The sequence below is a fragment of the Condylura cristata genome, unplaced genomic scaffold, assembly GCF_000260355.1.
Source record: "Condylura cristata isolate star-nosed mole 26May11 unplaced genomic scaffold, ConCri1.0 scaffold00007, whole genome shotgun sequence".
Classification (NCBI taxonomy): domain Eukaryota; kingdom Metazoa; phylum Chordata; class Mammalia; order Eulipotyphla; family Talpidae; genus Condylura; species Condylura cristata.
Genome location: NW_004567108.1, coordinates 64075578 through 64102994, shown reverse-complemented (window position 1 = coordinate 64102994; position 27417 = coordinate 64075578). Strand labels below are relative to the sequence as shown.

General features: G+C 36.6%; 1 protein-coding gene across 3 annotated transcripts in view; it reads left to right on the top strand.

The window, feature by feature from the left end:
- The window catches only part of EPB41L4A (erythrocyte membrane protein band 4.1 like 4A), a 264473-nt gene that overhangs the window by 171850 nt on the left and 65206 nt on the right, over positions 1 to 27417 (top strand). For 2 of the 3 annotated variants that reach the window (XM_004678482.2, XM_012721938.1), the window contains exons 5-11: positions 1040 to 1137; positions 2517 to 2637; positions 5522 to 5609; positions 7301 to 7389; positions 7988 to 8051; positions 21998 to 22089; positions 23432 to 23509. In XM_004678482.2, coding sequence (XP_004678539.1) covers positions 1040 to 1137; positions 2517 to 2637; positions 5522 to 5609; positions 7301 to 7389; positions 7988 to 8051; positions 21998 to 22089; positions 23432 to 23509 — 630 coding nt within the window. The remainder of the gene's footprint in view (positions 1 to 1039; positions 1138 to 2516; positions 2638 to 5521; positions 5610 to 7300; positions 7390 to 7987; positions 8052 to 21997; positions 22090 to 23431; positions 23510 to 27417) is intronic. The other variant, XM_012721936.1, reaches the window with a different exon arrangement.

Genomic DNA, 27417 nt, shown 5'->3' with positions numbered 1-27417 from the left:
ACAATGGACTTTGTGAGCATTTGGAGAAGAGAAATTTTATAGCAGTTGATTTTTAAAGTTTACGGTCTTAGTTTTTTTGCTGCCCTTCCCAATGACATAAATATCACCTTGCAAAGCAAACAAGGGGGAGAGAGAGAAAAAAGAGAGACATGTGCATGCACAAACCAGATGAAAACAATGTTGATGGTTTATTGCATTGGTTCATAAAAATAAAATTTGGTCTATTTCACCCACAAAAGAAAGGCTGAATTTGGAAAGCTGAATGTTGGGCTTGGGGGTAGTAAAGTTGTACACCATCCTAATTGAGACAGTTCTAGGGTCTAGATTATCTGGGTTTTAGTTCTGGCTTTGCTGCTACTTAATCGGTTGTGAGATCTTAGGTAAGTTACTTCATCTCTTTGTGCTTATCAGTTCATTCTTCTGCAAACAGGAGGGGCCTGTTTTTATTGTATCTGTTACTGTATATTAAATACTTGAAGTGAGTTTTATTTACAATGTTTAGAGACAGTCTTTGGCACTGTTAATATAATAGGAATGAAGAAAAACACAGATAACGCTCAGGGTTTTAATTAATGGGAGGACTTACAGAATTAACCTGCCGTGACATTATTGCCTGTATCCATGGTTATAGACCACATAACTAAAAGCATGTTGTTGTAGTAGTGGCAGAGACATAATGACTACAGTAAGAATAGTGTTCATGTAACTTTCACATCACCCTGATGTTACAGTCCAGCATTGTACAGGTGAGAAGACTGGCTATTGAAGGGATGAGTCATCCTAAAGCCACAGGGCTAGAGAGCACTGGAGTTGGAATTAAGCCAGGCCACACTAATTTGAGAGCCTGCACTTTCTAGTCACTGCCTTGTATTTAAATAGTTTGTGTTCACTTAACAGCCTCCTGACAAAAGAATGGAAAGTGGCTTTATTTTCATTAATACAATTGGTGGTTCCCTTTCTCCTCAGGGTTTGAAACTTTAAAGTCTGGATCTTATAAGACTTCATTAATTTGTTTTTTTTTTTTCCATTTCTCTTTTAGGTATCAGTTTTTCTTACAGGTGAAGCAAGATGTGCTCCAGGGGCGGCTGCCATGTTCTGTCAACATTGCTGCTCAGTTGGGAGCATATGCCATCCAGTGTAGGTTCCACTTAAGCAGACTTGCTGCAGAAATGTCTGGGGAAATTAATTTGATTTTTTTATATATATGAAAATTTTTACCAAGTGACATTTTGCTAAAAAACATTGAATTTAGACAGGAGTAAAGTTTAAATCATGTCTGTCCCTTCAGAAGATGAAATTGAAGCCAGTTTCTTTCCTTATGTTGGATTGGTTGTAGTTAGCTACAAGAATGGCCACTGTTTCTTGACTAACCTAAGATGTATTCTAGTCTGCATCCTACCTGAGTCAATAAACACTGGAAGCTGGTATGTCTCAGATCACCTTGCTTCCAGGCAGCTGTTGTGAAGTTTCTACTCCATGTGGTCACTGTCATGCAGCCAAGCTTTTTGCTCAGTGTGTTTCAGCATCTGGCGTTAATATGACAGCCATGTGGAATGACTCAAGGTCACATTACTGTCTTGGAGGCTGAGGATATTTTCAATTACAGTTACTGAGCCCATTCTGAGAATCAAGCAAGGTTATGAGGGAATTGAGACAGCTTGGGCCTTGCCTTTTTAACACTTGAAGACCAGAAATAGTCTGGAAAATGCATGCTGCAAGAAACAGCATGTAGGTAAACTGGATTGGGCTTGGGAAGTGAATAGACATAGTGAGGAAAATTTTTATAAGAATAATATAGTAAATTTTCTGGTTTTATTTTGTTTCTTTGTGTCAGCTACAGTGACATTATATACACCATTGATTTATATTCCTATGATTATTATTTTTTATATTTTATAACAGTTTATTTTTACATCATTTTGTACATTTTTTTTTTCCATCTCAATTGTAATCCCCGCGGGTTTCCCATCACCAAGTCACCCATGTGCCATCACCATAATCCCGTGCACTTCCCTCCCCACCCCCCTATGATTATTATTAAGGCAAGTATATTTTGAATCATAGGCCCTATCTCTTGGTGTCATTGTCTGAGAGAATACATCAATGTTTATATTTTGCTTTTGCTGTTTCTAGTGTGTTTGTGTGTGTGTGTGTGTATATGTATATATACACACATATATAGTGTGTGTGTGTGTATAGTGTACATATATATATACACACACTTCAAATTCTGTTTAAAAATTTTCATTTTATATAAACTAATAGGAATATTTGAAATGAAAACCATGATAATTACAGTCCTTAAGAAAGCAAAAATGTAAAAACTGCATTTTAGGACATGATTTTTTCTTATACCATTCATATATGCTCATCAAAGTTGTTTTACTAAAATTAGTTGTACATAAATTTATTAATAAGACATTCGAAGAAAACAGTTAAGTATGTTGTTAATATTTTTGTACTATTATTATTTTAGGCATTTTCTAAAATAAAGAAAATTTCTTTCTTTCTTGAAGCTGAACTTGGAGATTATGACCCTTATAAACACACTTCAGGATATGTGTCAGAGTATCGGTTTGTTCCTGATCAGAAAGAAGAACTTGAAGAAGCCATTGAAAGGATTCATAAAACTCTAATGTAAGAATCACATCATATTAGGTACAATCACTATGCTGTAGATTATTTCCTCACAATTTTCTTACTCTATAACTAGAAGTTTATATTCTTTCACCAATATCTTTTTCCCCCAACTCCCAGCCCCTGGTAACCATCATTCTCATCTCTGTTTCTGTGAGATCAGCTTTTTAAGATTCCATATGTTTGTCTCTGACTATTTCACTTGACATATTGCCCTCAGGGTACATCTGTTTTCTTGAAAGTTGCCAAAAGAGTAGATCTTAGATGTTGTCACCACATAAAAGAAGTAGTAATTATATGATAAGATGAAGGCATTAGCTAACTCTGTGATGATAATCCAACATTTAATGTACTAAATCAATATGTTGTGGCCCTTAAACATAAGCAATGTTATATTTGTCAATTATATTTCAAAACAGGGGGAGGCAGGAAGAGGTTGTATTTTGCATCTTATATACATTATCATCTTATGCTGCTGATGAGCATAAGAAGTTTCTGGAATGATAAATTTTACCTGTGCCTTGAACAATTTTGCATTTTTTTCTTTTTATAGTTTTTTACTCCTAGTAACACTAAAATATTTATAGAAAACTCAGAAAATTTAAACGTATAAAGCAAAGAGTAAATCCCAATACCTAATGTCACCATATATTTTTTAAAGATTTATTTATTTATGCATACACTGGGGTACAGGCCGGAGGTGCAGGGGTGGTGAGAGGATTCACCAGAGACAGAGTGGGGAGCACAACAGTCAGACTGATGAAGTACACTGCTGAGGGGAGCAGTGGGCAGGTCAGGAGAGGTCTGCCACGCCATGTGGATCACCTTTTGGGTGGGGACCATGCTGAAGTGGCTTTAGATTCTTAATGCTGTTGTTTAACCTGCCACACCAACAGGGAGGGCCCTGTCACGATTTTTTTTTTAAGATTTATTTATTTATTCATACAGAACTGGGGTATAGGCTAGAGATGCGGAGGATGAGAGGATTCACCAGGTGCAGAACAAGCAGATCGACGAAGTACACTGCTGAGGGGAGCAGCAGGCGGGTCAGGAGAGGTCTGCCTCTCCATGTGGATCTCCTCCTGGGCAGGCGGGAATTGAACACATGTGGAAGTGGCTTAAGCTTCTTAATACTGTGCTTTAACCCACTGCGCCACCAGGGAGGGCCCATGTCACCATATTTTTGACTGATAGCCTTTGAAATCTTTTATGAAGACTTTCCCATAAGGAAGACTACTTTACCCAGACATTTGTATGTATGATTTCACATAAATAGAATCATTCTATATATACCGTATTTTGTAATCTATGTTTCCAGTTGCTTTCATTTTGTCAAAACTATTTAATTTTAAATACATTTTAACCACAGGAGTCTAATGCTCTATAATGAGTATGTAAATGTTTCACAATTATAATAAAAGTCCTGTTCAGGCTATAGTGATCAATCTGGAAGTCACAATGGCACCAGTGAGAGCCGCAGAGGGTATTCTGTTAGCACCGCATGCACTTGTGAGAACATACACACTCCCCTGGTAGGATTTTCAGTCAATGGCCTGCAGCATTAAAGTTATAATTTAATTATAGTTATTTTGGTTAAATCCTCTTTACTGATTAACTTTCCATTATTGCTTCTTATAAACATTCCCTTTTGAAATTGCTTGATTTCACATCTAATATAGTTAAGAAAAAATGTAGAATTATCTGGTCAACAAAAAAATGTTTGCCTAAGGATCTATTTCAGTGAGTAGCAGCAGAAGTCAATTGCTGAATGGTAATCCGAGAAAGCAGGCTCTTCATCTTGTATTAGCATGCACTGGAATGCTCTCAGCTTGATTACAGAATCCTTCATTTTAAGGTTTCACTGGAGTGGATGCTAAAAGAGAGTATGTAATGATACTCTGTAGGGCAGTATGTTTGGCACACTCTGGGGATTCTACCAGGGCTTTCAAAGTACAATTTATTTTGAACTTATTATGAAGCATGAGGTAAAGGATCTTCCATATGTTAAATGTTGTGGTATGTTTGGTGGTTGATCATCATTTCTAAAAGAATCAAGTCTGATCATTGTTTTGTAGCTTTTGTTTGTATAATTTGTAGTGAATGTTACTCATGGATTTCAAAATAGGCTATATGGTGGATTTTTCCAGGATACACAGCTAAAACATCTAATTGCATCAAAGCAAGATGTCTTATTTTTAAAAAATTCATAATTCCTTTTGTGAACCATTAAAATGAATCTCTCTGTCACACACACACACACACACACACACACACACACTCTTTTGAGGAGATTTCTAATAGATGTGCACTCTAAGAATGAATGCTGTTTTCTATACATTGTCCAAATAGTGAAAATTTGGAAAAGACTTCTATACTTTGCATTAAAACATTACAAGCATTTTTAGTATTTCTAATATAAAATAATAGATTTTCAAGCTATACCTGTGCTCAGGAGATGCTGAGCATTCCCATCCGAGGGTGGGAGACCCATTCTCTTCTTCTTGTTCTTACTACTCATTCTTTTTCCTCCTGGTGCATAGAGGGATTTTACTCCTTATAAAGAGCATGCTTTTAAATTTAAGTACTTATATTCTCAATGACCTCTTTGGGGATTTGTGAAACTGAAATTTTTTAATATATGCTGGGATATTGGGATTGGTTATAATAAGTGAAATAGATTTGGAAAATAAAAGTAACATTATGAGTATCATTTCATAGTAAAAATTTTGGCACCAGGAAGGCACAGATCTTCTTAAAATATCAAGGAAGACAATATCAAGTAGATTACTTATTTTCCTAGTGAATATAATGATGATAGTTTACATCCCTGTAAGAGAAGTAGCTATTAGTAATGTAAAACTCTTTGTTTTTATTCTGGGCATAGGGGTCAGGCTCCCTCTGAAGCAGAGCTGAATTACTTAAGGATCACCAAGTCCCTGGAGATGTATGGCGTTGACCTCCATCCTGTCTATGTGAGTAACATTTAATTAGCATGAAATATTTTAAGCTGATGACATTTTTCTTAAGAAGTTACTGAAACTCCCAAAGGAAGCTACAGTCCTGTTTGGCAAGCAGATGATACTTTTTCATCTGTGTTTTTCAAAGACAAAGCATCTTTTGCATGGATTAAACACTTAATGAGTTTTGCATAGAAGTCTGTGATTATATTTCTGTGTATAAAAAACAATTAACTGGACTTGAAAACACAATCTGGATAACAGTTCTAAAGGGCTTAAGCAAATGTCAAGTCAGTTTAAATTTAGTCTACAATTGTTTGTATTAGACAGAAAACAAATTTTCCAAAATTAGATTTTTATGGCAGAAAAAACAGTCATAAAATCGCTTGTCAGAGAAAATAGGTGTTAAACAAAAGCAGAGGGTTTAATGTTTGGTCAATCATGTTGGATGTACAAATAATGTCAATATTGTGGGGGTTTGTCTGCTGTAGTTACTGCATTGTATTAATAGAAATTTATTGGCATATTTTCTTCAGTGTTTGATGAAAAATTATTCCATAGGCCTGTGAACAATTAAAATAACTCTGCATTTAGTGTTCTAAATCTAGGTCTTGTCATCTAAGCCACTTTTTCTCATTCATACATTCATTTCATGTCTCTTGTTTATCAGAATTTTCTAAAACAGAAAAACCATCTTTTTTTTTAGAGTCAAAATAAGCACTGGGTATACAGTTAATTTGACAATGAAAGTTACTGACTTGGGGGAGGTCAAGATGAGCTGTTGGATAAAGATGTGATATGTTTACTCAATGGAATACTACTCACCCAGTAAAAGTGATGAAATCTTTCCTTTTATGACAAGAATGATGGAACATGAAGTGTGTATGTTAAGTGAAATAAAATCAGAAAGTGAAGAAAGCTACTGGCTTCTCTTATATGTGGAATGTTAATGACTAAGACAAATGAAAAAGACATAAATAATTTTCAGATTCTGTGAAAAACATAGTAGTTATCAGAGGGGAAAGAAAAGAGGAGGAGAAGTAAAGATAGAGGGCATCAATTTTTGATAGTGTGAATGGCATTAGAACTTTGGCACTATGTTCAATGAAATATATACGCATATAGGGGTGTGAAGCTCTACTCCCAAAACTTACATATTACTATAAGACAATGGTAAATCAATGAAATTTCATTTGAAATTAATAAGTAAAAAAAATAAGTTGAGCCACCCAGGCACCCTTGATATATCCAGTCACCCTCAGTCCCTGGCTGCAGAGGGGAAATCACCTGAACTTCCTATGTGTGGTCAAAACTCTGCCCTTTAATTGGAGACTGAGTTAACTGGTTCTGCAACCCAGGTTTCAACATTCTAAACCACATAGTTGATCCTAACCAGTGTGGAGCCAGGGTAGAACATCTCTGTTGAAGCAACATGCGTTGAGTCATCATTGGCCTGATGGGTAGCTTAGGTATCATTCAATGAACTGAAGTTACAAGTTAAAATATGTTAAGAAACATTTTCTTTAAATCATTGAAAATAATGAACAGCTAGTTAGCTACCATCATGTCTAGCTAGTTTTCTAAACTTATGTTTCTCATAAACAAGACATTATTAATGCAACAAATTGTGTTTGTATGGCCCACTGGTTAGAAAAAGAACTTTTACATGAATAAATTCCTGGTTATAAGCATGTTTGTATTTGCAGGGAGAAAACAAATCTGAGTACTTCGTAGGATTAACTCCAGTTGGTGTTGTTGTCTACAAGAATAAAAAGCAAGTTGGAAAGTATTTCTGGTATGTGTAATTTATAGGCAGAGTACATTCTAGAAGATGGACTTACGGCAATGTCAGTAAAAGGGATGGGAAACAGGTGTATTTCCATTGGTTGATATTAAATGAGTGAAATTGGGTATAAGATTTCAGCTATTGAATCTCACTATGTATTTTTTTTCTGTAAGTTTCAGGTACTATGATTCTTGTCCACTGTCTTGTCCATGGAAACTATATGTAGTAGGCTTCCTGCCTGTTTTGGTGTGTGCTGGTCAGCTATGGCCCATGCCTATTGACCCCTAACTCTGTATAGGAGAGAATGTGTGAGATATTAAAGAGTTTTTAGCTTTATACCATATCTGAGGGTACTGCGAGTGTCTGGGAATTCCACACTTTGCATTTGTGAAGAGATACAGGAGAATGAGAATGGATTTTGTTTAATAAGGTGTCCAGAACAAAGACATTCAGGAAATTTTCCACAATTACTATATTAGAGCATAAAGGGGTCAGTATTTTTCATAATAATTCAATATTTTTCATATTGAACCAGAGTTCTACCATTGCATTGTTTCTGAAGATTAAATAATGAAATCAGCACCACCACCAATGCTTTGTTTTTCAGGCCTCGGATTACCAAGGTTCACTTCAAGGAGACACAGTATGAACTAAGAGTACTGGGAAAAGATGTAAGTTTTTATTTTTTAGCACTATAGCTTAACTGAGAAGGGATGACTTAGCTGCTCATTGACAAAAGGTTATGAAGCAAAACTTCCAACTTTTCTTCAACTGAAGTCACATGAACCAGGTTAATTAATTCGCAGGCACAACCTCTCGTGTAACAGGAAGGAGACTGAATAGAAATCAATGAGTTAATAATGGAGAAATAACTACTTTAGTTTTAGCAAAGGTTAAATTCCTTTCTAGACCAGAGATTGGGAGAGCAGGTGATTATGTTTTCTTATAATCTGAAGTTTAGTGCATCTTGAGGTAGGCATCATAATAAGAAGGATTCATTCTGCTTACAGGATAAAAAGTGTTCCAGTTTTGTTCCAAAGTATTAACTCCGAAGAAATCACTTTTCTGCTCCTTCCTTAATTGAAAATGGCAGAAAAATCAGATGGGAAGTTGGGAATATATTTGAAGGAGAATGTCAGGCAGGGGGGCAAGCATTCTGTTTTTTTTATTATTATTATTATTATTTATTTATGCATACAGAACTGGGTAGAAGCCAGAAGTGTAAGGAGGCACTAAGAGACTTCCTCAGAGACAGTGGGGAGCAGAACAGGCAGATCTATGAAGTACACTGCTGAGGAGAGCAGCGGGCAGGTCAGGAGAGGTCTGCCTTGCCATGTGGATCACTTCTGGTGCAGAGGATTGAACTGGCACTGAAGTGGCTGCGGCCAGCTTGCATTGCTGCACCCTAACAGGTAGCGCCACCAGGGAGGGCCCGCATTCTGTTTTTGTTTTTTTTTTTTTTAATTTATTTATTTATACATACAAGAACTGGGATACAGGCCAGAAGTGTGGGAGGTGAGAGGATTCACCAAGATGGAATAGGGAATAGTACAGGCAGTTCTACTGAACCATTCTGCTGAGGGGAGCAGCGGGTGGAACAGAGATCTGCTGCACCATGTGTATCAGCTCCCTGGCCAGGGATCGAACTCAGGCAGCAGCGGCTCTGGATAGTTTTATAGTGCTGCATTTGAAACTCTTGCACCAATAGGGAGGCCTGGTACAAGCATTCTAAGCTTGACTCTACACTTTGGCAGTACCCTTAGGGTGAGTAATGGGCACAGTTCTTGTCAGAACTTTCACCCCTTGAGGTAGCTTTTAGAAAATAGGGCAAAAGTCAAGGATGCGAAAACTTCTTTTTTTAAAGAATTGGGTAGAGCTTTAAGACTTCTATTTCGAGATTTATTTATTTATGCATACAGAACTGCAGTACAGGCCAGAGGTGCAGGGGTGGTGAGAGGATTCACCAGAGACAGAGTGGAGAGCAGAACAGGCTGACTGATGAAATACACTGCTGAGGGGAGCAGCGGGCTGGTCAGGAGAGGTCTGCCCCGCCATGTGGATCACCTCCAGGATGGGGATTGAACTGGCACTGAAGTGGCTTTTATTTCTTAGTGCTGTGCTTTAACCTACTGCTCCACCAGGTAGGGCCACAATACAGATTTATTTTTACAATACAGATTTTTAAAGAAACAGAAAGATTCTGTTTTTAGCTACATGGCTTCCCTGCTGTGGGGTTATCATTGCCAAGACAAGTTTTAGTACAATGGAGAATGGTCTAGTTTGGAGAAAATTCAGTGTTTCATCACTTCTGACTAATTGCCTCAGTCTTAAATGATATGTTAATATAATATTGAGTTTAAAATATCCAAAAGAGTGCATTACTATACATTTTTCTCTGTTTCCTGCCATTGGTTTCATGTGGCTAATAATGCAAAGAGTAAGGTCTGTTCAGTATACTAAAAATAATATCTCAAGTTTTCAATTAGAATATGATAAAATGATAAAACATTTCATCAGAGCATTACTATTACTCAAAATCCTTTTTCCCTGTATGGCTTATTTTTGTGAGCTAGTCCTTTGGTGAACTATTTTTGGGCCATTATTACAGTATATTAAAATGTGTTCTATCTTAGGATAAATATTTGATAAAACCACCACTAACCTGAACTTTAAGCTTCTTAGATTTTCCTGTGATTAGGTGAAGACAACAACAACAAAATAATTGAGAATATAATGTTACTTTTTTAATGACAATCTCCAAGGTAAGAGCTTGTCTCCTAAACACTGTGCTCAGGTCTTATCTCTTCCCTTGTTTTGAGATGGGCTGCTTGTTGAACGCCATCAAATACTCTGCTCTCCCCTGTATCCTTAACACTAGTGTCAGAGATCTTTAGTAACACTAGTGTCAGAACTCAGGCCTAAATCAAAGGAAATTTTTAAAAAATTAAGTAACACATTGAACTAGCCAAAGCACTGTATCTCTGAGTAGTCTTGCTTGCTTTTATGAATATATGTTTATTACAAAATGGGCTGTCTTCCTTAAGCCCTATTACCCAATGGTTGATTTTTATTCATTGCCTTCACAGCAAAGATTCTTTCATATTCATTCATTCAACAATAATGCTCATGTTAAAAATCCAGAGACATACTAGTGGCTCAGATAAAGGTAGCAACACACTAAATGTTGAGAAGCTTTTGGATTCTGTTTTTAGCTACATGGTTTTCTGGGTGTGGGTGATCTTTCCCAAAACCAGTTTTATAAAATGAAGAATGAAGTTTAACCCTATAATTCTATGCTCAGTTCTAACCTAATGAATCACAAAGGACAAGTATATTTACTCCAATCCTTATGTGAAAGGAAGAAGAGGGAGAAGAAGAAGAAAATTGAAGACCAAATAAATAGAAGAAAATGACCACCAAATTTGATGTGTACCCAGTAAGAAAAAACAAAAGGAAGGTAATAGGAGGAGAGGAATTGGAGAAGGTGAATGCAGATCACTTTTTTGAGGAACCTTACATAAAGGGGGAATAAATAGGCAGGAAAATAGGGGAAGAGAGTTAAGAATTTGTGTTTTATATTTATTTTTTTTCATATTTTTGATTAGAAGAAATAATGATACAGTTATGCCCTGATAAATATGACCCAATATGTAATGAAAACTTAGTGGTGTAGGAGAGTGTGAGGCTTGTTGGAATAACACCCTTCGCATAGATGACCAGCATGTAAGTGGAGTAATGGCTTTCGACAGCAGCCAGAACAGCTCACTCGTGGTTAGCAGGCAGGGAAACAGAATGTGAATATAGCACAAGATAAGGGGATGTTCTCTCTTGATTATTTTGAATCCTTCGTCCCCTCATCCCTTTGAGAACTGAGTCAACAACTGAAATTGAGTTTGGGGAGGAAGTGTAGATATATGAAGGATGAAGATGTGATTAAATAGTTGTTTTGGGAAGAAATAGGCAAAGGGCCATGATGATTTATTATTAATTTAAAGAGAGGCCAATTGTTATCCTTTTCTCTAGCCACAATCAGAGACATTGCCACAGGCATAGAACAGAGTTTGTTTTGCCAAGAGAGTAGTGCAGGGAGAGGAAGGGAATCCAATGAGGCAGGGTAGCAATTACAGTGATACACCGTCGAATTAAAATTGAATAAGGAGATGAGCAAGGAAAATGAAAGAATGGTTGGATTGGTGGTGGAAGTCCTGGGGAAGTGGGGTGCTGAAAGATCATCATAGATGGTGTAGTCCTGGAAGGAGTGAACTGGAAAGAGGACAGGTCAGAAAGTGAACAATAACATTGAGATTATGTTGGGGCTCTTGTTATTTTAAGTGTGAGGTCCTTGGGAAGTGGTTCTCAGCTGGAGGCAGTTTTCCTCTGGTCCTCATTGCCCCCTGGACATTTGGCAACTCTTGGAGAAATTGTTGGCTGTCATGGTGCAGGATGAAGTGGTTGGCCCCTAGAGGGCAGGGTTGGGCATGTTGCTAAATACTGTTCAGTATGTTGTACAGGCACAGGGTGCTCATCCACATGTGTCAATAGTGCTAAAGCTGAGAAATCCTGCTTTAGGACTAGGAGCTGTAACATGGGAGTGAATAGGTATAGGAAGAAAGGTACTGTTGGGGGAGAGTTTATGAAACTGAGCAGTCTAGATATTGGAAGGATTAATTTTATTATTTATATATTGAAATTTCCCATGGCATAGTATTGAAGAGAGTGGCAGTGACTGTAAAAATAATGGCCTGTGAAGGTGATTATTTTAAGAATGACAGCCACCTGTAAATTCATGAGAGCTTGCAGGTGATATGATCTGAGGAGATGCAAAGCTGCAAGTTTGAGGGAGGAGGGGAGAGATTTATCTGAAAGAGCTGATTGGGAGTAAGGAGGTTTCTCTGCCACTTTCAGACTGTTGGTTCCAGGTGATGAGGAAAAAGGTCAAAGTGTTTTCTCAGGTTTCTACTGGCTAGAGAGTGGAGGCAGTCTAAATGAATAACCTGAGGAACATTGGGATTTCACTGATGATGACTGGTGGACCATTGGCTCCAAAGGGCATGAAGGAAAGGTTTCAGGAGCTGAGTTGCAGCAAGGGAAGGGAGAAGTCCACAGGACATGTAGAGCTTGTTTGGGAATGATTGACATAAACAAAGATAGGGAACATTAAAGAGGCTGGATCTAGTGGATTAAAAGTAGATGGAAGTGCAGAGACTGAATGTCAAATGGAGAGAGGGTTGGCTTCCATGTCTGTCATCCATCCACCCTAGTGATTGGGTAGGCAGCCTGAGGGAAGTCAGGTCCCCCTAGTGTACTGGTTCTTTTTTTTTTTTTTTTTTTTTCTTTGGAGTGACCTTTCCGGCCTTTGTGTGTATGCTGGGTCTTACACAGGTTACTGGACAGAAGACTGGTGGGGAAACAGGGTGCTTTATCAAGTCCTTGGCTTCACCCAGGTCTGATTGGCATTTCAGCAAGACTGTCTGCTATTGGTAGAATATGAAGATGAGAATGGAGGCAGACAGTTTAGGAGACCACATACTGATGAAGGGAATGAGGGAATGAGGAGAGGGAGTTGCCACACGGATAGAGAGACGTGGATTTGGAAAGCATTTAGGAAGTTACTTGCTTCTGCTTGGTGGGTATTAAGTGTTTTGTGGAAAAATAGGGAGTTTAAGGTCATACCTAATTTCTTGGTGTCCTCAAAAGGCAGCTAGTATGATCCCTCACAGTAGGGATCATGCTATAAACACATTTGTTGACAAAATGAATAAATAGTGCTGTGCATAATGTGTCATGGAACTAATCTCAGCTAAATTACCAGTGTGACAGGATGTGGAACCAAAAGGTTCCTGGCAACTCTGGCCATGAGTAATCAGAACCATTTGGCTGAACTCTCTGGCCTCCTCTGAGGAGAGTACATGGGAAATGACGATGGCCAGGAGTTTTTATTGTATGTCAACAAGCCATAGAAGTCATTTTAAGTCAGACTACTGATTTAGAAAAAGGTCATTTAAAAATAATAAAGGTTATTTAAAAATAATCCCCAGTTTGCAAAGTTTACAGTATTACAAAAAACATGACCACCTACTGTTACAGTCATATGTACACATTGTACTCTCCATTTTCATTTGTGTTTTCTGTGTCTCAGCGCGCGCGCACACACACACACACACACACACACACACATATACTGCTGTAAATTTCATGTGTCTTTAAATACTTCAACTTATATTTCCTAAAAGTAGTTGTCGGTATGGAATCTAGTTAAAGTTCCTTTAATCTGGAATATTTTACAGTATTTTTTTTCCATAACACTGATATTTTTGAGGAATACTATTCTATACTACTTCAGAATTACTGAAGAATACTGTTCTAGCCCAGTTCTTATTTCATATTTGTCTGCTATTTCCTTTTGATTAGACTGAAGTTCTATTATACTCCATTGGAAAACTGCATTGGTGATGTTGTGTCCTTCTCAACCTGTCATATCCGGAGGTCAGGGTGACCGTATGTCTCTAGTTAGTTGTTAGTTTGGTGACCAGTCAGAGTGTTGCATATTTCTTCACTGTATAATTATGGTGGTTGCTTTTTCTCTCTTGCAACTACTAAGTAATTTGTGAGGAGATGCTTTAAATCAATTCAGATTTGCGGTTCCTCGTCAAGATGTCCCTATAGATCTGACATTTACTGAAGGCTCTTGACTGACCCAGTTTTTCACTCTCATGCTTCCAAAATTCTCTCCCACTTGCTCATTTGTCAGTCAGCCTTTTGGATGTAAGTAGAAGCCCCACCTCATCTCCATGTTATTTATTTACCTGTAATTAGGTAGATTTATGAATCCTTGTTTTCCCCATTGGTCTATACTTTCCTATGCCTAATTATTTAGTTCGCCTAGATATGGGTAGGAAGAGACCTTTGATAATGTCTCCTGAAACCTGCCTCTCTGTTTTTCACACTTTCTTTATGCCTGGTTCTTCAGATGCATCTTGTACTTATCCTGCCCTTACTCTAGCATTACCTGTTTCTTCTAAGAACCCTGACTCCTTTTAGTAGTGAGAAATGGTCAAGACCAGGGTACTGTGTGTGTTCATTGCTACTGGGATCACTTTGCTTACTGAGATTTCACTGAACAGAGCTACAGAATATACACATCCATATTCATACATGTGCAAATCTGTGTGTCCTTCTGCACACACTTACACATATTTTAGAAATCATGAATTCGTACCATGCCTCTAAATTTTGCCTATCCCCATAGAGTTCTTCCTTCCCTTGTTTAATATTTATATATATTTCTTTGGGGGTGAGAACCTAACTCCCAACAACAGCTTAGTTGAATAATACATCTCAAATAGTTTCAGAATTGCTTTAGTCAAACCACCAAAATCTACAATTAGTTGCAATTTTTCACTCACATAGGTCGCCTTATGCAAGCTGAAGGCATATGGTAAAACACGGAGCTCTCTGTTGCTTGGACTGTCCTCTCCTACTCCTTCCCTAGCCTATCACTGTGTGTATGGTATTATTTGAAATCAAGTTTACAGTTTCAGTTTGCATTCAGTTCGAGGTTTTCCTTCACATTCTCATTTATGTGATTAGATTTTTTTAAGACCTAGAAGATTAACATGCTTCCAAAAGTAAACACGGTCCAAAATTTCACACTCAGATTAAGTCCTAGGATCTCCCATGTTCCTTCAGTTCTGTCCTCCCACGCTTCATAGGTAACCTCTTTAATGTGTGGTTATTCTCTCTCTGTTTCTCTTTGTAAAGAGAAGCATATATATTTTTCTTTTCTCCTTTCTTACATAAATGTATATGCTGTGTACTGTATACCGTAGTATACTGTACATGCTTTTGTATTTTTATTTTACTTAGAAACCCATCTATATTAGGTCATTGAGCACTTTCACCTGCACAGCTATGTGTAGTTCACTGAGTACTTTATTCAGCCAACCTCTTACCCTGGGACATTTGGGTAGTTTCAGTAGCTTGAATTTATGAATTTTCCTTCAATCAGTAACTTTCAGCATTTTGTATCTTTGGGGTAAATACCTAGTTGATGAATTTTTTAGTCACAGGTGAACTATATATGTAGCTTTGTTAAATAATGCTTTATTCATCCCTCCTACATTCAACTGTAGTTTTAGTGTCATTTATTTCCACATGCAGTCATGTGCAATGTATGAGCTTAACCAAAACTATGGATTTAGTATTTTCTGCAAATATTCCTAAAAATGGCTTAAACTGTTAGTAGAATTTTGATTCTGATGTCATATGATAGTTTGGTTTGGAATTTTTCAGATTCTGTGATGGATTACTAGACCTGTGATCAAATAGCATATTTAAGTTCAGGTCTCTCACTTTGGACTGTTCACTGAACAACATTGAGCTATACTTGCTTATCTATAAAGTGACTATGAGAATATTTTGTAGGGTTTTTGAGGTTGAACATGCCTAGTCTAAGACGATTTGTAATAGGCACCAATACCCGTCCTTGAATTGTAACTGCCTTGGCCTCATGCCACTTACGTGCTTCTGAAGTTTTTCACAAGAAAGGACTTAGGGCCACCTTGTTCTTGGCTGCTCATGAATCTTACTGTGAGTGCTTGTGCCACTTGGTTTGTGCCAAGGCAGGATGGGAAACACAAGGAAGCCTAGACCTCCCAGCTCTGTGACTTGTTCTTTCTTTTAGTTGCTAGTTTGTTTTTTTATTTTCTCCACAATTAAAACACAACTATGCTTTCATTTTAATGAACTTAGTATTTGTTATGGAAAAATTTTTATTTTTTGCAAGATTGGTAATATGATTATTGTTAAAATTTTATCTGCAAGTATAAGAGAAAAATGTCACTTAGTAAATGCTATAATTTCTCTGAACAGCAAAAGATAGAATAAAAACAGCAATAGCAAAAATAAACCAATTTTGACCCCTGGGATTGTAACTATGCATTTCTTCACATAGGAAAAAGATAAATGCAACACAATGATTTTCAGAGGTTATTGAAATAAGATATAAATTATTCTGTAATGTTTGGCTCATATCTGCCCCTTTACAACTACATAATTTATGTTTCTTAAGTTAATGTTAATAAAATTACTCATCAACCAATTACCTATAAAATAGGTAAAAACATTTTTCACATTTAGTATATATTTTCAGTATAAATCCACACAACTAACAAGAGTATTGGAAGAGTTTAGCAATTTTCGTACTCTTAGTAAAATACAACATACATATATTAATGGAAATTAGTTTTATTGTCTTAAGTTTTCTGCTGAAAGAAAGTGTGTTTTAATTCAAATTGTATTACATACATCTTAAGAAATTTTAAAGAAAATACTGGGGAGTGTGTGTGTGTGTGTGTGTGTGGAAGGGGCTTTAAATGTACTGCAGTGTTTTCTAAACTAGAGTACTTAAAAGATACTTGCTTGAAAGAAAGTTCTTTACTCAATTAAATTAAGGAAAAACCCACTATTTTAATCAGCTCTTGAAATTTCACAGTATACATTAGCATAATAAAAGATCTAAGTATTTAACCCAGTGATTCACAAACTTCTTGATCATAGAATCCTTTTATACCAATACCAGAAGATAATATTGTAAGAAGCACAGAAGATAATATTGTAGAAGAAGCACAGAAGATAATATTGTAAGAAGCTCTTTGGGGAGAAAAACTTAAAGAATAAGATAAAATTTTACTCTGTATTTTCAGTTTCTTTATAACTTTCCTTTCCATGATTGATAACTCTTTTGCTAATTTTTGTTTGTTTGTTTGTTTGTTTCAGGACTCTCTGAATTCTTTAGCCAGGTTTGAATTCAGGTTACCTAGAAAGAGAGAACAATGGGAAAACATAGGGAAAATCATTAATGCAAAAGTTGTGTGCACTGCCACATTTATAGACAGTTCAGTTTTTAAAACTGCAATCTTCAGTCTCACTATTTATGATGATAAAACTTCTCAAAACTTAAAACTTTTAGATACCACTTTTGTATCTACATTAAGTTGAAGAACGCTTTTTTTCAGTTCCACCACTTGACTTCTCTTGCTTTATCAATAGTTAAGTTATATCCATTGTTCTCTCTCAGCTTTCTGATGATTTAGGGTTTTGCCTCCAGGGTCTAACGTTAACAGTTATTGAGTGAACGTAAATACTGCAGACATTGATGAAAAACAAACAAACAAAAACCCACAATTCTTTAGATTTGTAGCCTTCACATTTCTTTTTTAGCCTCTTATTTACTGCTTCTCTGCTTCTTTGTACCCCTATGTTGTTGTTGTTTTTCTAAGTAATTATATAAAGATTGCATCTTACTATCACTAGAAATACTAATCTCTTATGTTTAAGTATTTGAGGGGGCACAAGTATACCTATGCAGTGTACTTTGGGTTTCTTCTAGTGACTTGAGAGGTGAGCCAATTGCATAATATGTGCTACAATCATGAATGACACTTTGGTCAGTGATAGAACATGTATATGGCAGTGGTCCCTGGCTGTGCCATGGAGGTTAGTTTTGTAGTAAACTTTACCTTTAAAGTTTGTTTATGTGTAAGACATTCATGTAAGGACACAATTGTCTAATACATTTCTCACAGTCTCACAGTGCATCCCTGTTGTTAAGCAATGTATAATCGTAATAGGATTGAGAAAATGCTCATCCTCCTGATTCTAAGAAGGCTGGGAAAGGTAGATTGACTAGTCATGGCTTTTTCCAAAACAGAAACAACAGGGAACCCACTAGTATGGCATAGTGTGTGACAGGAGGGTTGGGGGTTAAGAACACAGTCTTGGGAGAGGTGGAGAGGTCTGAGGGTGCACAGGGAGAGTAAGTTGCTGAGTAGCTTTCAGAATTAACCCCTGCATGACTCCAGTAGAAGCCAGAATAAAGGTGATTTATTTCAAGCTTGCAAAGAGGACCATAGTCAATAAAGATGGGGAAAAACATTGAAAAAGTCTGATGGAGTTATGTTGGGAATGTTGATACACAGGTTTTGAATTCTTGCAAATGATGGAATTAGGGATTTGAGCCAAATTTTTCTAGAGTTTCAAGGAGTCATAAAGCCCTTGCATGGAATCTGAACTTCAGCTAATTTAAGCTCAGTCAGTTTATAAATATAAAAAGAAATAGATTCAGACAACAGAAATGTTTTGAATAATTTTTTGCTAAAATCCAAGTTGGAAGTGGTTTTTCTCAATATCTAGGCACAGATGTGTTAAAACAACAAAAGAAGTTCCTGAAGCCCTCCTAATAACTTATGCACATGGACAACTGACAAGTATGAACTCATTCTCCATTGGATGCCTGGATAAATTATGTTGGCAGTAGGTTGAATGAATGTCTTGAATAGCTGCTCATTGCTTTATGTGTGAGTAGAAGGTGCTAATTTGCAATATCTTTGGAAAAGATTTACCAGAAGAGTAACATAAAGAAAGAGACACTTGAAATGCCACATCCATTGTATTCATTCCAGCAGATACTGTGAGTGGCAAGAGTACACAGAATTCATTCAGAAAACCTGGCTCTCTTTTCACTTATGTTAACCCCTTTTAGTGTCTGGATCATTCTACTCACAATGGGATAAAAACCAGTAGTGTTGTTAAAGCACTGTATAGATGGAGAATGAGTTCATACCTGTCCCTTGTCCATGGCAGAAGTAATTAGGAGGGCTTCGTTGTTCTAATATATCTGTACCCAAGGATATTGAGAAAAATCACTTCCAGATGGATTTTATATACCTTCAATTCTTTCATTATGTAGTTTAAAAAATATTTGAAAATTGGGTATCCTACAGTGAAGTCTCTAAATTGAAATGTAAAATAATAAACACATTTATGTGAATAATAAAGTTAACACTGGTCTAAGAACAATTTGAGGTTTATAGTGTTCCTTCTTTTTTGAGATTGAATGCTTTTTTGCTTCTTTTCCACTTTGGCAACCTGCAGTAGAGGTAATTAAATAGATATTTTATTTAAATACATAAGTTCTACCTTCTTTCTGGATACTCTAGCTAAATTATGAAGTGTCTCTGTCACACAGTCATCAGCAGTTGGCATTTCTGGCTGGTCACTCCCCACTGTGTCCTGGGACAATGGTACAGAGAGGTGGCTGAGCACAGGTTCAGGGAGGTAGTAGCTGGGGAGGGCTGGTATGGTCTGTAATAAGCTAGCTTTAGCTTAATAGCTTATCCAAATCAAATGCAAATGAAAAAAATATTTTAAAATAACCTGCTTGTGAGTTATTTTTCTAGGTAAACCAAAGATCCTAAAGATGCCTATTTATAGATGTAAGAAACTCTTAATAGAGGTTGCCTCTGAGGAGGTGAGGAGGTTGCCTTTGTGGTGGGAGGCAGATTCAGTTATTGTATAGACACTGTGGTGACTCTTGACTTTTGTACCACATGTATATATTACAAATTAAGAAAAGTAAAAGAAAAGGAAATACCCCATTAAAACCCCACCTTTAACAGGAACTTGACCTTCCCACTCCAGGCCCAAGGACTTTTCTTCGAATCTCCTTTTGTACTGTCTCCCCAGTTTATTTTGCTTTTGAGGAAAACACATCCTAACTTACTGTCTTTCTTTCCTCTTTCTTAATTTTTTTTAAAAGATTTATTTATTTGTACATACAGAACTGGGGTACAGGCCAGAGGCTTAAGGGTGGCGAGAGGCTTCATTAAAGACAGAGTGGGGAGCAGAACAAACAGATCGACAAAGTACACTGCTGAGGGGAGCAGCGGGCGGGTCAGGAGAGGTCTGCCACGCCATGTGGTCACCTCTGGGGCAGGCCAGAATCGAACTCATGCGGAAGTGGCTTTAGCTTCTTAGTGGTGTGCTTTAACCCGCTGCGCCACCAGGGAGGGCCTCTTTCTTAATTTTGTAAACATTACCCTTTCATGAAAGTTGATGAAAATTTCTCACCATGAAATGTGACACCTGCATTCAAATATGATTTGATGTTTCCAGGTCATATGAACATCCCCTGTTCCTTCCAGTGTCTTTGACATCATTGCTGCATAGTTCATTTGACCTTTCTTACACAACCTTTCCAGGCACCCTCCTTGGGATTCAACTTGATCTGGTATGTATCTGCTCCCAAAACAACCTCCTTTGCACTCATGAAAAATCCTGTGTTGCAGATTCCCCTCAGCCTCTACCAGTAAGTTGACTCACCTGCTGGTCTATGTTTAACTTTCTATTCCATGGACATCTCAACACTCAAAATTAATCTGAATTTCTGTCCAGTCCTTCACCATCCAGGTCTTCAGTCTTTCCACTTACTAGATTTTACTACATGCTTAGCACTAAGTCAGAAAATAACCCTGGGTTTCTCTCTCCACCTCACAGTTTGAAATTGCAGCTACCCTGATTGTAATAGGGTACCTGGGCTCAATTTCATATCCTTTCATGTTACAGATGAATTCCTAAGTTGGGCAGCCTCATTCCAGATAGGAGCAGACATTGAGAGACATTTCTTGGATATAAATGTTCTGACTTAGCTAAAAAAAGAAAAAGAGGGGGAGAAGCAAAGAGGAATCATTGTAATTACTATTTTTCATTGACAATTTTGTGTTTATGAATCTATAAACCTCATTCCAAGGTATTTCTACATTTGAAACTTGAGTTTGGTTTTTATTTGAGACTCATTAGAATTATAAATTTTGGGGCCCTCTGTGGTGGTGCAGCAGTTTAAGGTACAGCACTATGAAGATATCTGCAGCCCCTGCAGCACAAGTTCAAGACCCAGCCAGGTTCCTGACACACATGGCACAGCAGACCTCGCCTGTCCAGCCTGCTGCTCTCCTTACCAGTGTATTTCAGTCAGTCTGCCTGTTCTGCTCCCCGCTCTGGTGAATCCTCTTATGTCCCGTACCTCTGACCTATAATCCAGTTCTTGTGTGCAAAAATAAATCATTTTTAGAAAAAAAAATATTCTATAACTTCAGAGATGTTTTGGTTTACTATTTTAGGAATCATGTTGTTACCTAGTTACCTATTCAGTTACTTAAGGACCTGCAAAATTAGAATTACTGCTAATTCCCTGTATTTCCTATTTACTAAATAAAGAGAATTGAGTATCAGATTAGATTAAGTTAAAAATTATTGAACACCTATTAGTTGTTCTTTACATTGGTCTATCATTTAATTCACTGAGCTGAATACAGAATGAAGAGGCTCAGTGATGGAGATGTTACTGAATTTGCCTGGATTAGACTGCTAATGGTGGTCAGTTTTTTTAAGTATGGCCTGTACATTCTGAAATTAATACAGTTAAGAACTGGGTTTATGGACTTTACCTATTTACTAAGAGTTGATTTCTACACAGTGATTTTTAGGGCTTCTGTCCACGTATTGTGGGAGCATTTGCAATATTTAAGTGTTGTTACCCTGGTTATCCATAGTCATGGGCTGATATAGAAGTAGGTAATTAAGGTGATAGTACTAAGGTTAAACATAATTTATATTTGGTAATTTTAATAATTGAAGGTGGTTTCATGTAACCCTCCAAAAATAGTTGCCAAGGGATAATTATCCTTTGTTTTATGTGTTATCAGTGACCTCTCTATTTGAATTTTTGGTATGTAGAGGGTGGTATAGTCTGTGATATTTTTCTCTCTCTTTCTTTCAGTGCAATGAAACTTCATTCTTTTTTGAAGCTCGAAGTAAAACTGCCTGCAAGCATCTCTGGAAGTGTAGTGTAGAACATCATACATTTTTTAGGTACATAGATATGAATGTTTCGTTCCTCAAATAAGTGAAAATTGTGTTTGCCTTTATAATTGGAATTCTTTCTCCAAGTAGAAATTTAGAAATATTTATTTTACTAAATTTTTCAGTTACTTAATTCTCTGGATTGTATTAATACAAACACACACACAAACACACACACACACACACACATATTCCTACCTTCATTGCTCATACTATTAAGAAAGGGTTGCAAATAATATTTTAGGCTTATGTGAAAAGTACAGCTTTGGTACTGATGGAAATTAGGTGCTCTGCTGTTGACATTCTAAACTTGAAATGCCTATTAACTTTAAAAACAGAGATGTGAAACACACAATTGGGTGTTATAAGCTCCCTGGAAAACCAGGGGTGGCCATGTAAATTTAGGAGGTATTAAAGATAAAAGATAGCTGAAAATTACCTCTTTATAGTAAAAGTGATTAGAGAAGCAGAAAGTCAAGGACTGAATTTTTGAAACTCTCCTAGCAATTTGGAGGGGACGAGCTAGCTGTAAGCATGAAAAGTAACCAGGAGAATGTGTAGGTAAAATGAGGAATGAGGGTTGAATTTGTCGAAGTGAACGGGGAACTGGTAACTGTATTGTGTGCTCTTGGGAAGTCAGATAAAGTCAAGGATTGAGAATTGACCATTGGCAGATAGGGAGACTTTTTGTTTTACATCTTATTGTATAAAAATAAAATTAAATTTCTTAATATAATCATTAAATTTTATTTTTGAATTTAAAACCAAATCATTTATTATAATTAATAAATTCCTATTTGATCTATATATAACAATTTCCCCAAATTGTATGATCTTATAAAATGCCCAATTTCATTTAGACCATTTGTACTAGCAGAGGAATGTGAACAGAAAGTCTGGGGGGCTGAGTCAACCAAGGAGCACCCTAGAGAATTCTGTTGAAGGTTCCCACTACTGAAATGCAAACTGCACAAAGATGAACCACTTATCAAATATGAATAACTTCCCTGAGATCCAGCATCAGCCTAATAATACAATTCCCAAAATAATTTAAATAGACCAAGTAAATTGATTCATAATTAAAGAATATATGACAGTTTTCACAAAGTATGAGTATTTTGATATTATGTCTACATAAAATCTTATTATTATGTAGTTGTAGTATGTAGTTAGTATGTAGTATTAGTTTAAAACAATTGATTATTTTCTGTCAATATTTAGAAACATTATATTTTAACCAGTTGTTAATTAGTATTGCACTATTATAACTTCTTCATAGCTTTGTTTAAATGTTATATAAGTATCTGTATTTATAAGGCTTTATCTAATTTTTTTTAAAAAATCCCATTAGAATGCCAGAAAACGAATCAAATTCATTGTCAAGAAAACTCAGCAAGTTTGGCTCCATGGGTTATAAGCACCGATATAGGTAAGTAATGTTTTTCCTCGGTGTGTATGTGTATATCTGTTTGGTTTTGAATAAGTATTTAATTCAGCTGCCCACATACATGCATGTTAAAGTTTCTGGTTTAATTTTTTCTTCTTTGCCGCATTGCCATTGTATTTTGTAAGCTTATCAGTTTATTAAGACTTCTTTGCCGAAAATGATTTTCCATGCCTAAATATATTTAATATTTGCATTATATGTAGGGAATTTGACGACTCTTAGAATATAATAGAGCTTATTTTTAGAAATTCACTTTCATATAGTTATTTATTTCCATTTGTATTGTAATTATGGAACAAAGTAGCTCTTTCTGAGCAGCTGTTGTTTGTGTATGTGTATGTGTGTGTATAATATCATATACCAACATTTTGGCAACACATATAAATAAATACACATGCCATTATATACATATATACATATATACATGTTGTTAATAATTTATGTATACACACACACACATATATATATACACATGCACACATACATATATATTAGATTAAATAATGTCACCAGCCCCATAAAACCTATGTAGCATATTACTAACAATTGTATCTCAATTTTATTAAACAGTTACTAAGTGCTGAATGTTTTCCATTTATTACTTCATTTTATCACCACAGTCTTTTGTAATAATCCTTATCAATATGAGGCTTGGAGAGGCCATGTTACTTTTCAAGATAACCCAACTAAAAGACAGAGAAGTGATGTCTCATAGACCATATGTAGCAGTCTACTTCAAAAGCCCATGTGTCTAGTCATTAGGAGACTGTTAGTATGTTGCAGGAAAAACTGGATTGTTATGAATCCTCATGGTTTTGTGTCTTTTTCTAATACCAGGGTTAAAGAAGGAAATAGTTTATATTTTGAGAAAGAATTTGTTTTGTTTCAACTTGCTCTGTTCAGAGGAAAGCAATGAACTGTGCTGTTCAAGGCATGGTGATAGAATCAGATTTAATCACCACTATTTTCAGACAGTTGAGAGTTACAGTATTATTTTGGTAGTTGAGGAAGGTTCCAGATCCTGCAAAACTCAAAAAGGGTACATAATTCTGCTCCAGGGGTAGGTGGTATTTTATTAGTTACATCGTGGAAAGGAATGTTTGCCTGGGATACTGTAATAGAAAGCTATGTTAAGTGTTGCTGGACAACAGTATGCCAGATTTTATTATCTCCCCAGAATACCAGATTTTAATCCCTCTCCTTTATAACTTACTTTTTTTGTCTTGAATTTGAAACATGTAATAAGTGATTAGTATTAAACACTCAGTATAATCATCTTTACCTGTTATTCACTTGGATATTTGCTCACTTGTGACAAATAAAGCTTAAGCATTATTATACTATAGTTGTTCTTAGTATTTGTATGAAGTCTTCATTGATATTTAAAATTTAACCATGAAATTATCAAGGCCCTTCCCTAGAGAGTAATATAATCATCAGAAATTTAAAGAACGAGTATTTACTTTTCTATTGAGAACAGTTAATAGCCAGTATTTGGGGCTGTTCTCCCTGTTGAGATTTAAAAAATTTCCAGGGTTATAGAGAGACGGTGTAAACCTGTTTCCTGGTCACTGAAACAGAATTAGATTAACATATCTTTCTAAACATTCATGTTATTAAAATTGTAATTATGCTGTGTTGGTTTTCACAGATTTACCCACACCTGATTTCTCAAATTTATTGAAATGTAAATCTTGTAGCTACTAAGAATTATTATTAGAGCAATACTAGATTTTGCATATTATCACTTCTTCCAAGAAAGTAATTAAAGGTAACCTTTGTAGAAGTAGAGGCTGTACTAAATCTGTTCTAAATTTGTGACTGGTGTTAACTGCCTGGTAAGTCTTAATAAACTTAAGCCTCCATGTCCGCCAATAGGAAGCGTATATATTGGAATTAAAAATTTTATCCCGCTGCCTAGAGCTAGGCTTAGACAGGACTGGGGGTTCTGACTGCTGCATGATTGCTGGCACATGCTCTTCATTGACAAAGAGGAAAAGCAGTCAGCTTTAACAAGCATCAGATGCCCGCCCCTTTCTGAAGATATGGGGAGAAGAAGACAGAGCTCTGTCTTCACCCTAAGGCCATGCAGCATGAGGGTGAAGAGCAGCCTCAGAGGTGGCTACCCTGTGTGAGTATGGGTGCCTGTATCTGGTCTGTGATGGTGCAGGTGTTTATAGAAGGTTATAGTGGGATTTTCGAGTATTCTCTGATTATATGTGCAGGTAAGTGTGTGTGTGTGGCGAAGGCAGAGTTTTGCCCTTTAGGGCTCACAAAATACCAAGGAGAGTCTTTTAGAAAACCTAGTCATTACTTAAGGGAAAAAAATTAAACAGAGTCAGCATTAAGTGACAGCCAATCCTTTAAAAAAAATTAAAATTTAATTTGTGGGGAGAGCCAGAGCTGAAATCAACATTTTTTTGTTTGTTTTTTTATTATCAAAGACTAATAATGTGAATTAAAAATTGGCTTAACTTGTGACTAAAATATTTGTTATGTACATCTAATTCTTTCATTCTTTTATTTCATTCTTTTATTATCAGACCAGTAATATGAAATAAAAACTGATTTAACCTGTGACTTATCATTTGTTATATGTGTACTTACAATTCTTTCTCTCAGCCTCTTAAAAGTTAACTTTGCCCTTACTTGTTGACTGTAAAGGACTCCGCTCTGTGTATGTGTGTGCTTAGTGTTTATTCCCATTTCTTTCTTGTTTCTTGTATTATTTTTCTATTGAAGTAACATTAGTTTACAGCACTGTATATGATTGCAGTACCAGCAAGGCACAGAGCAGGTTCTCTGTGGACTCCAGGCAGAAGGGTAAGGAGAGGCCTGGAGCCCTCAGTGGCTTTTTCAGCCTTTTAATGATCATTCTCCACCATGTGTAGTGAGGCAGTCAGGGCAGGCAGCAGTGCTGGGAGCCGGGTAGCTGGCATGCCTCCTAGCCCCCCGAGAAGCTTTCTGGGCTCTCTTGGTGTTCTCTGGTGTTCTCAGCTGGGCTCTTTTCTGGTCTCTGTTACTTCCCACTGCACAGGCTTCTGCTACTTCCCTTTCATGGTCAGTCTCTCAGCTCAGGGGCGCCCATTCATACACAGGCCCACACATCAGGAATGTGGTCGAGTGCACAGGTGTCAATTACTGATGCTAATGATGGGAGAGTGAAAAAAATCTGGTGACTTACATTTACTCTACAGTAATGTAGGAGCATATGTTCATATCTCTTCAGATGTTACCAAAGGACAGCTTAACTTCCACCATAGGCCAATGACCTCCCCTCTATAGCCCCACCTTCCCCTTGTAAACTCAATTCTGCAATCAAATAATTTTGCTTTGGCTTAGTTTTATCTGTTCCTTTGCTTTATTTCATTACACTCCACATGTGAGTGAAATCATCAGTATTTATTTCCTTCTGACTTATGTTAATTTGTATAATCCCCTCTATTTCTATCCATAATAGATAGAACATAGAATAGATAGAACAATTTAGAAACAGCAAGATTTCATCATATTTAGAACTGAGTATTGTTCTCATACACCCTCTTCCCCTCCCCACCCCCACACACATCTCCTTTATTTATCTGTCATTAGGCACTTAGTTTATTTCTGTAACTTGGTTATTGTTAAGTAGTATACAATAAACGTAGGGGTGAACATATCCCTTTAAATTAGTGTTGTTGCATTTTTCAGACAGATACCTCATAGTAGAATAGCTATTTCTAATGTTTTGGGAAATTTCTATAATGTTTTCCACGGGGCCCAGACAAGTCTACATTCCCACCAACAATATAAAAGGGTTCCATTTTCTCCACACCCTCACCAACGTTTGTTGTTTCTGTTTTGTTTGTTAATTTGTTTTGATAGGGGCCATTTTCAAAGTGGGAGGTGGT